The sequence below is a fragment of the Streptopelia decaocto genome (assembly GCF_964273445.1).
Source record: "Streptopelia decaocto genome assembly, chromosome: 3".
NCBI classification, from domain to species: Eukaryota; Metazoa; Chordata; class Aves; order Columbiformes; family Columbidae; genus Streptopelia; species Streptopelia decaocto.
In genome coordinates this window covers 73,217,364-73,231,954 of record NC_138656.1, presented here as the reverse complement: position 1 = coordinate 73,231,954, position 14,591 = coordinate 73,217,364, and the positions used below count along the sequence as shown (strand labels likewise).

At 36.0% G+C, this 14,591-nt stretch overlaps 1 protein-coding gene across 1 annotated transcript in view; it reads right to left on the bottom strand.

The window, feature by feature from the left end:
- The window catches only part of AK9 (adenylate kinase 9), a 71,763-nt gene that overhangs the window by 51,619 nt on the left and 5,553 nt on the right, over positions 1-14,591 (bottom strand). The window contains exons 4-10 of the mRNA XM_082047680.1: positions 13,858-13,910; positions 13,677-13,773; positions 9,655-9,767; positions 5,072-5,245; positions 4,241-4,366; positions 2,150-2,224; positions 596-694 (exon numbers count right to left, since the gene is read on the bottom strand). Coding sequence (XP_081903806.1) covers positions 596-694; positions 2,150-2,224; positions 4,241-4,366; positions 5,072-5,245; positions 9,655-9,767; positions 13,677-13,773; positions 13,858-13,910 — 737 coding nt within the window. The remainder of the gene's footprint in view (positions 1-595; positions 695-2,149; positions 2,225-4,240; positions 4,367-5,071; positions 5,246-9,654; positions 9,768-13,676; positions 13,774-13,857; positions 13,911-14,591) is intronic.

Sequence of the window (14,591 nt, the reverse complement as noted above, 5' to 3'; positions counted from 1 at the left end):
AATAGTGAGTGAATCCTAAAGTTTATGATGACACCAAATTATTCAGAATAGAATAGACAAGTGCTGGCTGTGAAGAGCTGCAGAAGGACTTTCAGAATCTAGGAAGCCAAGCATCAAAATAGCAGTTTTACACAGAAAATGATGACTTGTCATTGACTGTCACTACTCAGGAATTCTCTTGAATTATAATAAATACTTCCATGAAAACATCTGGTCAATGCCCAAGAGCAGCCAGAAAACCAACCTGAATGTTAAGAATGTTTGAAAAAGAGTAAAGACTGAGCTAAGAGTCAGGTGCTGACATTGTTATGCTTTGGCTAAAGTTTCTTTATTTTCTTGAGAGGAATTCATTCTTCTTCTATTGCTAAAACAAACATTTTATTCAAAATTTTATTCTAATCTCCTAGCATCTTTTCCACTCCCAGAATTATCTTAAATTCACATTTCTGGAAAATCTAGGCTCAAAAAAATGCCCTTATTGCATGGTAAAACAAACTGGTTGCTGTGAAACAAAGATCTTATAAGATTACATCAGAAAATAAAAAATATGTTTATAATTATTACAGTCAATCACATTTCAGAAAAACAAACTTACATTTTCCAGTGTCTCCAGCATTTCTTCTTCCTGACTTTGAAGTCTAGTTATAGGAGCTCCATTTTGAACACCCAGAGATTGAAGTCGAACTACCACTGACTGCGGAGAAAATAACTCTTGATTAGTACCAATCAGAACTGCTTTTGTGAGCCACAAGAACCCCCAAAGTATTTTTGAAATCGTAAGTTATTATTTATATAATGGTTACATATACACTAAGGCCCAGTTTCTGGCTTGGAGTCAAGCTAGTTATTGAGCTGAGTTCTAACAAGCTATTTGGTAGATACAGGCAGTGTGAAATGCTGAATCACAGCCTTTATATCTCCTCATTATGCTGTGACTCCTAAGCCTTCCAAAGGAATAGGCTGTGAAGGATTCTTTCTCACAAAGCAGCAGACGTATTCAGACGAACTCCAATCTGAAAAGGAGGAAAATCTCTTTAGGAGATCAGATTATGCCCACTTGGAAGTAAAACAGTTTAGGGTAATTTATTTAAAAAGATACTTAAGCCAGATGTCTGCCAATGAGAATCAGATGATACTGAATTTAATTGAAGTATTTTCTGAATGTAATCTTACTTGAATGCAAGTGTTCTTTAAATTAAAAAGCAAATTTTATCATGTTTAGAATAGTTTCATAGTAGGTCTTTGCCTTACTTACAGGTATAATGGTCAGAATCATTACACAACTTGATTGCCTTTGCTATAAATCTGTTGTACTGTTCACAAACAGATCATAAATTAAGAAATGTTATGTTCCATTTCTGCAAAATTAGTGGTGTTTTTTTTTTTCCCCATAGGACTGCTCTTGGTAGAAAAGGTAAACACAAATTGCAATAATACTTGCAGAATTATAATTGATTCAATTTCTTTCAAGCAACAGAGGGCAAACTGCAGGAGCAGCTCACTTCCTACATTGTCAAAGACAATCTCTCACTTAATTTTCAGCCCCATAATTTAGGTTCTGATTTTAAGTGACTCTTATTTCGGAGCCACAGGATAAGATTATTTATCTTTAAATTTTATCACTGTAGCCTTTTTAATAGGGAGAATGAGTTGCTATATTATGAGCTAAAAATCTAGACACAAGCACTCAGCAGAATAGCAAATGGAAAAGAATGAAGTGTGTTCTATTACGCTGTAAAACAATATCAAAGTTCATAAATTTTCTGTAATTATTTTAGACACTAACACAAAATAAGTCAATTATGTAAATACTACAAATGTTTTAATTGCTTATGTTAGTAATGATATTTTACACTAATAGACAAAATAAAGCACTAGAAACAGATGGATACAATTCAATAGAGTTTTGTAGCCTGACTGCAATTATTCACATGTAACATATGTAAGACTGGGGGCAGTGCAGTGAATCTTACAACTGTTTTAATAGAGCAACAAGAGCTAGCATTTCAAAGGTCATGTTTTCTAATAATAATCAAATGAGTTTTATATACAACTTAAAGTGTTGTCAACACCTTAATAAAGAAAATCCACAAAACTGAGAAGTTATTTTCTGGTGGAGGTTAATTAGGTTGGTACATAGCTTGCTTACTGCAAAGAGATCATCTGGTTGCTGATTTCCATCCAGTTCAAAAAGATATTGACAATCCTGTTCAGCCATCAAGTCCTGTTTAAGAGCAAAGACATCCATCAATTGAGTATCATTAACCAGATAAAGACATTGAAGCTCATGCTGTTCTTATACAAATCAAAGACTGGGGTACTGTGGACTTCAGCAAAACCAAGTTTCATTGTATTGATGTCTTATAAAACCTCTGGAGATGAACTTTTATTTGGTCATAGATAAATACAGAGAGAATTCAAAAATTTGAGTTACAATGGGCTCAGAAAACAGATTAGATATCCTAGCTCAAATGCAAGAGAGCTAAAAGAATCAAGATACAGTAATGTTTTGTGTGTTAATTCAACTTCTAACTACTTTAAGTCTCTGCTGGAAAATTGTGACAATGACAATTAACAGATTTCTTGGAAATACCAGCCATGAGACCAATTTTTTCATTTTTGGTCCTGGCCCTCAATTTCTGTAAAATTTGAACCATAGCTTTGATTTTTCTTATTTTCAATTTTCCCACTAGTAAATAAGATATTGGACTAAAATAGGCTTCCTATGTCTATTGTTAATGTCCCTGAGGACTGAGAACACTCACTCCATTCCTGACAGATGTTGGTATAACCCTAGCCCTGAAAAAGCCTCGTGAAGGTGACTTTACAACTGTCTCAGTAATCTATTCCAGTTCTTCATTACACTTATGGTCAGAGTTAATTTCCTTGCATGTAGTCTAAGACTTGTATATTATAAATTAAATTATTTGTCCTATCTTTGGTAGACATAGATAATAACTAATTGCTTCCTTCTAGTATTCTTCTACAGAGAAATAAATAATGTGTTTCTCTTATATACAATGGTCTTATTCGTACATCCATAATATTTGCTTTTGTACAAGAGCATCAAACACATTTATTGACTCAGTTTATGACTAACTAAAACCCCACAGATTGCAGATTATCTGTAGCACTGAGGTATAGCCAATTATTTCACGTTGTAGTTGTTCATTAGGTTTCCTCCCTAATTGTAGCATTTCGCACTTATTTCTACTCAAATTCATCCTAGCAACTTATCAAGAAATCATGGCCTGCTCTCCAAAGTTTTTTCTACCTATCCAAGTTCAGTGCAAATTGCACATCATCTAAGCTTTTTTTTTTTTCAATTTCACCATCGTAACCTCTACCTAGGCCAATGTTCTTTTCATGTATTAGTGGACTACTAAGTATGTTCACTAATACATTTATCATTAGTGAAGTCTAAGTAAGGCCTACCAAGTACTGGAATGTGTTGAAAGTGTTGAAATTTGGTGTACATCCTAAAGTAATTTATTCTAAACAACTTTCCATTAGTTTGCTTATGAAAAATCCGAGATTGTATAATGATTAAAGATATCACATTTTTTGCTTTCCCCTTCACAGCAGTAACAAGTTTGTTACTCTAGCAAAGAACATTACACCAATTTTACACGATTTTTTCTACAGGTTTATCTAATCCATAGGGAAATTGAAGGGCATAAAGGGTAATTGTTAAGGGCGCAGCAAACATGAGGTTTTTGCAGCTGCTTGTACCAGCAGATTAAAAATTTAAGAAAGAGAAAATAGAAAAGAACAAATTATTGCTTTGGACATGTTCAGGTTTTTTAAATCTGCAGGCAATGAAGCAGGTGAGGAAGGGAATCTATTGGAGTGGAAGGCAATGGATAGAAAGAACAGATTTCTTATGGGATTGCATGCTAGAATTAACTCTGGTAATGGTGATGATACACTGGGCCCATCAAATACTCCACTTCCTAGATTCAGGAAGTATATGTGGTGGCAGGTATGGTTTCACTTTTAAAATCTGAAGCGGATTACTTTATCTTGACTCCAGAGTAGAAACAACACCTAGAGATGACAACTGTGTATCATCAATTTCTGTATGAATTTCAGAACTTGGGGATATGTTGTAGCACGCCTTGTGCCCACCTCCATAAAACAAATCTCAAACTTAAAAAAAAAATGAAAATACTGCAGGATATTTAAGATATTTTAAAAGGTCTTTTGTTATGCACAATCCTATTATTTTGCATTTTCTTACTTCTAAATGATGAAGCATTATATCCTTATACGTTCCAAGTCTCTCCTCTGCATTTTCAAGAATATCTTCAGGCCTCTGTACTAATTGATTCAAAAATTCTGACATCCTAAGTGTATCTTCTGCAATCTGCAAAATGAAAAGTTAAATATTCCAAGATATAGAAATAAAATAATGTACTAAACTAATTTTTGTCTTTAAGTAAAGTAGCCTTCCAGTGTATTGCAATGAATATTAGCCCAGTGATTGCTGACTGTGATCCAATCCTCAGGAAGCCTAGTTTTTGCAAATTTAGATGATTGTGCCTAGAACTTGCACTGGTAAGTCTCTGGCCAGAATTACAGACCAGAACAATTCAACTTGAATTCAAAATTAATAACTTCACGGAAAAAAAAAAAAAGAAAAACCATTTGTAGTAGCCTAACAACAAAGCCAGAAAACAAGCTGGTATCCTGCAAATACTAGTAAAAATTGCTAAAATAAGCAACAATTAAGAACTCTCTTATTTGCTTAGACCAAGAAACAGACAATATTGAGACACCATTATCCTGATACACCCTTTTAACTTATGGCAAGAAATTATTCCATGACTTCTAAGTTAGAGACTGAATCCAGGTTAAGTTATACAATGATTACTATTTGCTGTTGTTGAAAACTACCATTTAAGTATTATCCCACATCTCTTAAAGCAGAACAGAAAATAAATTAAGACCAGAGTTCAGTAAAATTAATTCATAATGTAGTATGGTGATATTTTAGAATATTGAAATTTGTTCTGCTTTGACTAGAGTACATTATAATACTTTGTACTGTTTAGAAATCTGCAATCTTCACCTCTTCTTCTTCTTGCTCTTCATCTTCCTCTTCATTGTCTTCGTCAGGCTGAACTTCCTTTCTCTTATGCTTTGCAATAACATCAGGATCCCACTGGTGCCTCTGATATACCTGTCCTGAATTAGGGTGTTGCCTTTGTCCTGATATTCTTTGGCATAAGTCATAGTCTGAACACTAGCAAGGAATAATTAAAAGGAAATCATGTGTTTATTGTACTGCTATAATAACATTATTTTCCTGAAACTGCAGAATCAGGGGTAGGACTCTGTTTGGCAAATATCTGAATTCACAAACAGCTTCTCCAATCACATTCTAAATAAGCACAAAATTTTCAAAACCAGTGTATATTAAAGAAAGACTTAAATGCTTGCATAGCTTTTCCCCATCAGCATTTTACATTCCACATCAGGAGCATAGCCACTACTTGAGCATATTTTAGCATGCAAGTTATACCTTGTAGTATGCCAAGTGTAGGTATTTTGCAGGCAGGCTTGTGATTGCTCTTGTAATTAATGCTGAAGTGGTTTGGACTTGGCTGAGGGACCTGGGGGGGTTCAGTCTGGAGAAAAGGAGACTGAAGTGAGACGTTATCACTCTTTACAACTACCTGAAAGGAGGTTGTAGCATGGAGTGTATTGGTCTCTTCTCACAAGTAATAAGTGATAGGACGAGAGCAAACAGCCTCAAGTTGTACCAGGGGAGGATATTAGGAAAACTTTATTAACAGAAAGGGTTGTCAGGCATTGGAACAAGTTGCCCAGCGAAGTGGTTGAGTCACTATCCTTGGAAGTATTTAAAAAACACGTAGATATGGCATTTAGGGACATGTTTTAGTGGTGGACTTGGCAGTGTTAGGTTTACAGTTGGGCTTGATGATCTTAAGGGTCTTTTCCAACCGAAATGATTCTATGATTCTAAGATACAGTCAATTTTACTAGGTGCCTCTGACTTCTCAGAGTTCTACTGTTAAGCATAGTGCCATTGTCTCAGAGGCTAAATAAGTTCAGTAGTTTGGAGCTCTGGAAGAGTAAGTAATGATCTTTCCATAAAAAGCCCTGCAGACACAGATTTAGTTAACGATAAACACGGATAAATCTGTATGTGGTCTGTGGTGGTGAAATCATTAATATTTAATATTTGAGAGGTTTGGCTAAGAAGTTTATCCTAACTAAAAGAACATTCCTTTCAACTAAAAGCTAACATGACTTGATGATCATGTAGGTCTTTTCCAAACGAAACAATTCTATGATCCTATGATTTTAACAGTCTGTGACTGTTTTCACCTCCTCACTTCCGAGCTAAGACAATATTAAATGAGCCACTCCTATAGGTGCCACCAAGAACCTTCTTTCTACATTGTCACATTATATACTGTTTGATTCCTTCTTGGAATTGCAGCTGTCAGCAAGCTACTTAAGGAGTCCATCCACTCCAGGGATGGATATCTGAAGTTGTTAACACTGAAAGCATTGTTTTTCCTCACTCTTTTTAAAAACAAACAAAACCCAACGAAAATTGGTTTGATCCCTTCAATCACTTAGCAGAGAACAAGGGAGCAGAGGGAGACGCTGACTGTTCACTCACTATGACCATATTTAATAAAGCATCTGACCTGTCCTAAATTGTACTCACATTGATATGCACTTGGAGTCCCCAGATCTCCAACAGGTCTTAAGATGGGTACCTGAAAATTCTACTGTGGAATTGGGGGTGTGGCACAACAAACAATAAATAATTATTCTTCCTTCCTAAATCACTAACACCTATACTCTTCAAACATATATGAAAAGCCTGAGGTAACAAGAAAATCACAGGATCAAAGAATCACAGAATGTTAGGGATTGGAAGGGACCTCAGAAGATCATCTAGTCCAATCCCCCTGCTGGAGCAGGAACACCTAGATGAGGTTACACAGGAATGTGTCCAGGCAGGTCTTGAATGCCTCCAGAGTAGGAGACTCCACAACCTCCCTGGGCAGCCTGTTCCAGTGTTCTGTCACCCTCACTGCAAAGAAGTTTCTTCTCATATTTAAGTGGAACCTCCTGTGTTCCAGTTTGTACCCATTACCCCTTGTCCTATCATTGGTTGTCACAGAGAAGAGCCTGGCTCCATCCTCATGACACTCACCCTTTATATATCTGTAAACATTAATGAGGTCACCCCTCAATCTTTTCTTCTCCAAGCTAACGAGCCCCAGCTCCCTCAGCCTTTCCTTATAAGGGAGATGCTCTACTCCCTTAATCATCTTTGTTGCCCTGTGCTGGACTCTCTCCAGCAGTTCCCTGTCCTTCTTGAACTGAGGGGAACCAGAACTGGACACAATATTCCAGATGTGGTCTCACCAGGGGGAAAGAGAACCTCTATTGACCTACTAACCATCCCCCTTCTAATACACCCCAGGGTGCCACTGGCCTTCCTGACCACAAGGGCACAGTGCTGGCTCATGGTCATCCTGCTGTCCACCAGGACCCCCAGGTCCCTTTCCCCTACACTGCTCTCTAATAGGTCATTCCCCAACTTATACAGGAACCTGGGGTTGTTCCTACCCAGATGTAAGACTCTACACTTTCCTTTTCATTAATTTTTTCTCTGCCCAACTCTCCAGCCTGTCCAGGTCTCGCTGGATGGTGGCACAGCCTTCTGGCGTATCAGCCACTCCTCCCAGCTTGGTGTCATCAGCAAAATATTGTAGTTGTTAACATCAAATTGTTACAGAAACAGAGAATTGATTTCTGCAGAAAATACAGAGCTTTTGAGATTGCATTGTTAGCAACAGGCACACTACGGTCATTTCCTCAGGTATCCCTTCAAGTATTATAATACTTCAGGATATTTCTATAGTGAGTCATACAGCTGACATGACTGCTAAATGACAGAGCATATTTTGAAATACGGAAGGAGAAATTTGATTAGATATGGTTCTTTTTTCAAAGGTGCATATCCTGCCCTTTCTCCAGGAGAAACAAAACATCTCTAAATTGGTCTGCTAATGACAGTATTTCAGTATTCCCAGAGTTAGCTAGAATCTCCCTTCTTCCTTTCTTTTTCATATAATGAAAATGGTTATAATTTCAACATATCTGTGGAAACAGCTTGAATCCACTGAAATCAAAGGCAAAATTATTCATTTGACTTTGGGGCAGGGATTTTTAATGAATATTCAATTTCAGTCTTCTTCCCAGAGGAGATGATGATGTAACTGCACAAAGTCAAGAATTCTCTTTTCATTCTAGTGTAGTTAGTATCACTCATCTATTTGTACTGTTGCACATGAAACTATGCAACATATATTCCCAAGAACAGGATTTCTCACTCTCTGGTATTAAAAGAAAGATTGATTTTCTGTAGCTGAAAAAATAAAAACTGCCTGAAAAGTAGCACAAAAATATATTTCTCTGATGTTTAAAGATCTTTCCATTAGCATAAAAAAAAAGGTTTGAAGTAGGCATTCACAAATTTTCATTATGCATGGTCAACCAAATTAAGTCTCAAAAGTAGGGAATTAAAACAAACGTGGACTTTAATCTGGCAAAGTGATAGACTAGGGCCACACACTGAAGCTTAGCACCTGAGAAAACACATAGATATGACAACTAGAATCAAAAACCCATTGAGAATGCATCACAACAGAGGCAGACTATTCAGAGTTGCCCCAGCAGCTCATTCTGCACATTCAGAATAACAGACAGAAATAATCTAGTTGATAATAAATAAAACATTACAAGAAGAAGAGCCTGAACTCTTGTTCATGATTATACACACTTTGTCTGTATGGAGTCTGGCAAAGTTTGGTGTGGGCCAGCCAGTGGTCTCAGTCAGCCAGTGGGCACAATCTAGAGACTGGCACTGGACAAGGGCCTTTCCCAGCAGGCAGTTTGGACATGGCCACCCCATTGTGACTAACAAGACAGGTTAGCTGTGTTCCGCCAGACCCGTTGGCCTGATGTCTGAAGAGGTGCTCTTGTTTTGTTTTGTTTACTCACAGGGACATATCCAGCCAGTCCACTATTTTAAGTTACACTGAGAAAGTCCTCTTAATCCTACACTAACAATGATTCATGTTTCTCTGGTTATATCAGTCACTTTTGTAAAATATCTGGCATGTCACATTACTACTCACGAAGAAACTGAGATTTGTAAAGCAGATGAATTAATAATGACTAAGATACAGTTTCACAATTGGTGAGTAAAAAATAAAACAATTTGCTTTCTAACTTCCATATGTGAAAAAGTTTCTTCCTGAAGTATATGAATAGCAGATGTACATGTATCCAAAAATTGCATAATAATAGTGTTATTCAATGTTTTATTTTCTTGAAAACCTCTATCTTCTAATTGGTAGAAGTGCAAAGACTGTAACTGCTACTGAAATGTTAAGAAATGGTTATTATTTTGCACGAGCAATGCTTATAATGGAACAAACTAGTGTAATTCCATTCCAATATAAAATACAACAACTTATTGTTCCTCAATAAATACCATACTCAAATGCACACGGGAAAACATTATCTATTGACTTATGCAGCACATGAGTCTACTAATAATTAGGAAAATTACTAGTAAGTTACTGAAGATGACATTACCTTAATGTTAATCAGGATATCTGGTTTTAATTTCAGATTCTTTATTTTTTCTATTTGCTGTGGAACAGTCATGTATTCCTCTGAGAGAGAAGGAAATCCACTGAGAACATAACCTGTCAAATACATTTTTTTGAATATATCTTTTAGAAAGTTATGTCAAATGCAGGACTAGTTATACTCATCTCCTTTAAACAACACATCTATTTAGTGGCACAATTTTAAACCACATACATGACATAATACTATTAAAAAATAATACTACTAAAAAATTGTGCACCCATGTCTACTTCAGACAAAATACAGACAAAAACATTTGTGTTTTTCAACTTGATCTAGGACTCTCAGAGTTTGTTAATTCAGTTGAGAAGTATAAGAAATATGCAGACAGTAAACATCATATTCAGACCACCTGCTTCATGTGCCTAGCTCAGACATAGTAGTGCCTAAAAATAACAAGCTTTTAGTGACCATTTTTTGCCACTAAAAGACTTTACACAAAGGCATTGGAAAAAGTAGCCACTCTATGATACAAAGCATTCAAATGAAATGTTTAGGCTTTTCATTCAACCTTTAAAGGTCTTTGCTTCTGTGGACAATAAAGGGAGTCTGAACTCCTCTCTGGGATACGTAGTGCTCTTGGATGTTAAACCCTCTCAAAAGGAGGCACTGTACACATAGTTTGCATACTGAGAGGCACCTGGCTTGCTAAGCATCCATTCACACAGGATTCATGATGCTGATCCTCTTTGGCAGACAGACACTGACCATATATGACAAGCATGGTGGTAATAATACATTTTCCCTAGTATTAGAGTGCTAATTTAACAAATTAGTTAAATTTGTGACTTCAAGTTCCTAGGAGAGTACTGCAACTACTAATGGCTGTATGCAGTATAGTAAGAGCTACTGTACAGCACGGAACTCAATATTCATGAGGCCAGAATGGGAGACTAAAGAATAATCAGGTAGATTTTACAGCCTAGTAATGAGAATGTTCCCTTAGAGAAATGGTGTATGCTCCAAATGCTTAGAATTTTATGTGATAACATTTAAATGCAAGACTATGCAGTATAAAAACATAGCAGCAGTCTTTGCAAGAGGTATTAGGACTGAAGATGACTCCTTCTTTGGGGATCTGCTACCCATAGATGCAAAATTTATGGAAAAGGATAAGCAAGAGAGAGCATAATGTATAGTCATTCCTCTAGGAAATTAAAATCCTGGATTATAATTGTTGGTACCTTCAGAGAGTTCTAACTGGTAGTGAGATGTGGGGAGTTTGCCTATGCTTATCAACACATCCCAGATAACACCAGCAGATGTGAGAGACATGGGAGTGTAACAAGGGAAAAGATTATCCCAAACTGTTCTCGGAGAGGGTGTTTGTCCCCAAACTGATAATGTTGTGGGGAGACTAACGATGAAGAAGTTTCCCTAAGGCAACCATCAACCAGATCAAATAGTAACCAGGGGATTACCAAGAAACTTTTGAGGAGAGAAGGAGCCATCTTGAAAAGACACATTAAAATTTGTGTTTGGGGGAAGAGACCTTAGAATGAGGACAAGGTAAAAGAACAGCAGCCAAACCAGGTTGGATGTGTCAGCAGTACAACTTCTGCTGAGGCCTGACAGAGCAGCTTCCCCGTTGGATGCTGTGAGTAACCTGCATTTCAACTACCAGATTGAGAGGACAGGGTTAAACACATAGTGACCCACACCTCGAGTGTATGTGAGCTCATGGGGAGCCTTCTCCCTGGTGCGTGCATCAGTAGAAAATGGAAATGGTACACACAGACAAAGCTAAAGCACCCACAGGTCCAACAGCAAGTGTGCTTAAATAGGTGAACAGCCATTCTCAGGAAAGGGAATGTGTGCTTCTACCTTCCACCCATCTTTGAAAGAGGGTTTGCATGCATCGCCATGGAAGTTTGAGCATACTCCTTGGAATTAATTTTGGGAATGTGTTTACAAATGTGTAGGTATTTCTTAATATTTGGCAAGTGTCTAGTGCTGTGGTTTGTCTGTTACGTGGCTGACACTGAACCTCTTAACTGACCACCAGTTCACTGCCTGCCTGTTAATTACTTGCCATTAATAAATCAATAAACAACTCTGGTCATTATTTAAATCATGCTAATTGAGCAGTTTTCCCCTGTGATAATGACATAGCTTTTTCCTTTGCAAATATTGTTTGATATGAACTTCTGGTTGTTTTTTTTCCTTCTACTTAAAAAAAAAAAGGCAAGCATATGAGATACGTAGATATTATAATCGTATGCTTGTTATTTTCCAATTCTTCGTCGCCTACGTTATTTTAAAATGATACACTGCTTATTTCAAGTAATAGCTTAGAAGCTTCATATGTGACCTCCTTGAGAAGTCAAAAAGAAATTCTGGTTTTAGTGGTTTACAATTTTTAAATATTATCATTTGTTATGGCACTTTTTAATACCTCCAACACATCCATCTCCAACATAATGTGTTTATCAGAAGAATATAATTGAAAATAATCCCTTATTGTGTATACTGTTAAGAAAACCTGTATTTTAAAATGCTAGAAACAAAAGTTAAAAGTTAAAAAATCAGCCTTTCATACAACACTGTTTCTAAAATCTTTAATGAATAATTAATAGTCAACTGACTCATTAGTTCCTGCTGAAAGCCTACTTAAGCTTTCCAAGGATTACATTAAGATAGTTGCTAAATAAAAAAGTGATTAGAACAAGAAAATAATTGACAAAAAATTGGTTTTGGAGTTGAGTTGTAGTTGGTAGGAAAAACAGTGAGAATGTAGGTTATTCTGTTCCTTGCTATGTTTGGGCATCTGTAATACAGAAAATGGTTTGGTTACAAGAAGCAATTTTTCTATCAACTTCGCAGTCATGTTTACAGACTCTAGGTCCCCTGTGATACACACATCTTAGTCATTCATTATCTGACTGACTAAAAGAAGGGATCTCAGATAACACAGACACCTCTTCAGGCTTTTCTTAAAGTCCTGACATATGGATTAACAGACTGGTATTTCTACTGCAACTTCTTCCCTGAAGTATTTGTTTCGCCATAATATCGTTGTTTTTTTTTCTCCCCTTCTCTTTAAATTTATTTCTTCCCTATTTCTCTGTCTTTTGCCTACTGTTTCAAAAGCCTGGTTTCACCAGGCAAGGCTATATCTTTTGCAAAACCATTCAGTCTTGGACTAGGGAAGGAAGAAAACCCATTGCAATTAGAAGCTTATAGAAGCATGCTAGTTTTGAGAGCAGTATAAACTGAAGACATTCTTGGCACTATACATGTCTCTCTCCTATAATGGAAATTTCAAATAAAAGTCAGCACCAGAAAAAGACACTACATTATCGTTTACTTTCTTTCCACTTAGCAGTATATTTTTTTCTCTTCAGGAAAGCAGGTTCAGACTCTAACAAGGTCTGAAGAACTAGTCTTAACAGACTCAATGAACATAATCTTTCCTCAAAAAGAAGAAATATTATTACTACCAAAACTATTCTTATCTAACTTACTGTCAGTGACAATGCAAAGGGAATAAACAACGTTGTAAGAAAAACAAGAAAAGAAAGACCATACATTTCTGCTGGGTTTTTTTTGTGTGTGTGTGTTGTTATTGCTGTTACAGAAGTACTCAAGCAAAAAAAAAAAAAAAAATTAAATCCTAAAACTTTTATAACCAGATAATATTACCAACTGAGAGTCACAGCAACACTTAAAATTTGGGGCAAATTTGTTTTCTCAATATTAACACAATACAGAATTGGTATGACACTTTCTGATCTCCCATATTGGTAAATTAATCCCAAAATACAGTCCCAGTTTATGGATATTGCACAACCTGAGGAGCAGAAGAAAAGATGCTATCATCCAATATAAAATAAATTATATTTGAGCACAAGAAAAGATGCTACCATTTAATACAAAATAAATTATAGTTGAGCAGTAATGGATGCAAAGTGTGTGAAAATCATAGCTAGTTCATTCTAAGAAGTTTAGGCTATAAATATACTTACCAAAATGAGCAACTTCCGATGACTCAATCTTTTTCAGAATCATTTCTGTAACCAGTTCTTCAGAAATATTTTGACCTTTAAAAAGTAATTCTTGACACTAAGGTAAAATGCAAAACATAGTCTTATATAATATGTATTTCTCAAGAATGTGAAAAAACTTACTAGAAGATTAGACCTTTACCTTAAGCCCATATTCTGTTTCTTCATTAATATTTGTTTGAATTACTTCTGAAGCTGAGAAAGCACATCAGATAGAATAAAAATAAAATAATTAATATAAATATTTTATATACAGACATGTACATGCAGAGATACACACATTTACACACACATATACAAGTATGTATGTGTGCTTCAAGCAACCAGAGTATTTCTGAATGAACGGTCATTATACTTATGGCCATTATTATATTTTGTCCATCCAGAACTTGATGCCTTCTGGCAATGTCTGAGTAGATGTTTTTCTCTACAATTTAGCCATATATATATATATACTACAGACAAATGCACAACAGCAGCCTTGCAGGATTATTTTAACTACTGGTTTATATCAAATTAGCATTACTGCTGTGTAATCCAGAGCTGAGTATTTGAGCTCAAATGCTTCCCAAATTTTAAAAGCAAATTTTAGAAAAAGAACATTTTAGACACACAAAACCAGTTATTTGTCTAAAGGGCTTTTTAAAAAACCCTTAAAAACCTACTCCTTATGTAGCCTAATTATCTCAAATTAAATAAAACACTAAATTTGACACCCACCAAGTTCAAAGGCCTGCCCGCTGTCTCTGTGGACAGTGACATCATAGCAGAATGATCCTGGAAGCCTTTACACACTTCCATACCATTGAAATAAGCAGATAGTCACAAAAGTTTTCAAGAACAACCCTTAAGGTTACATCTATACAGTTAATAAAC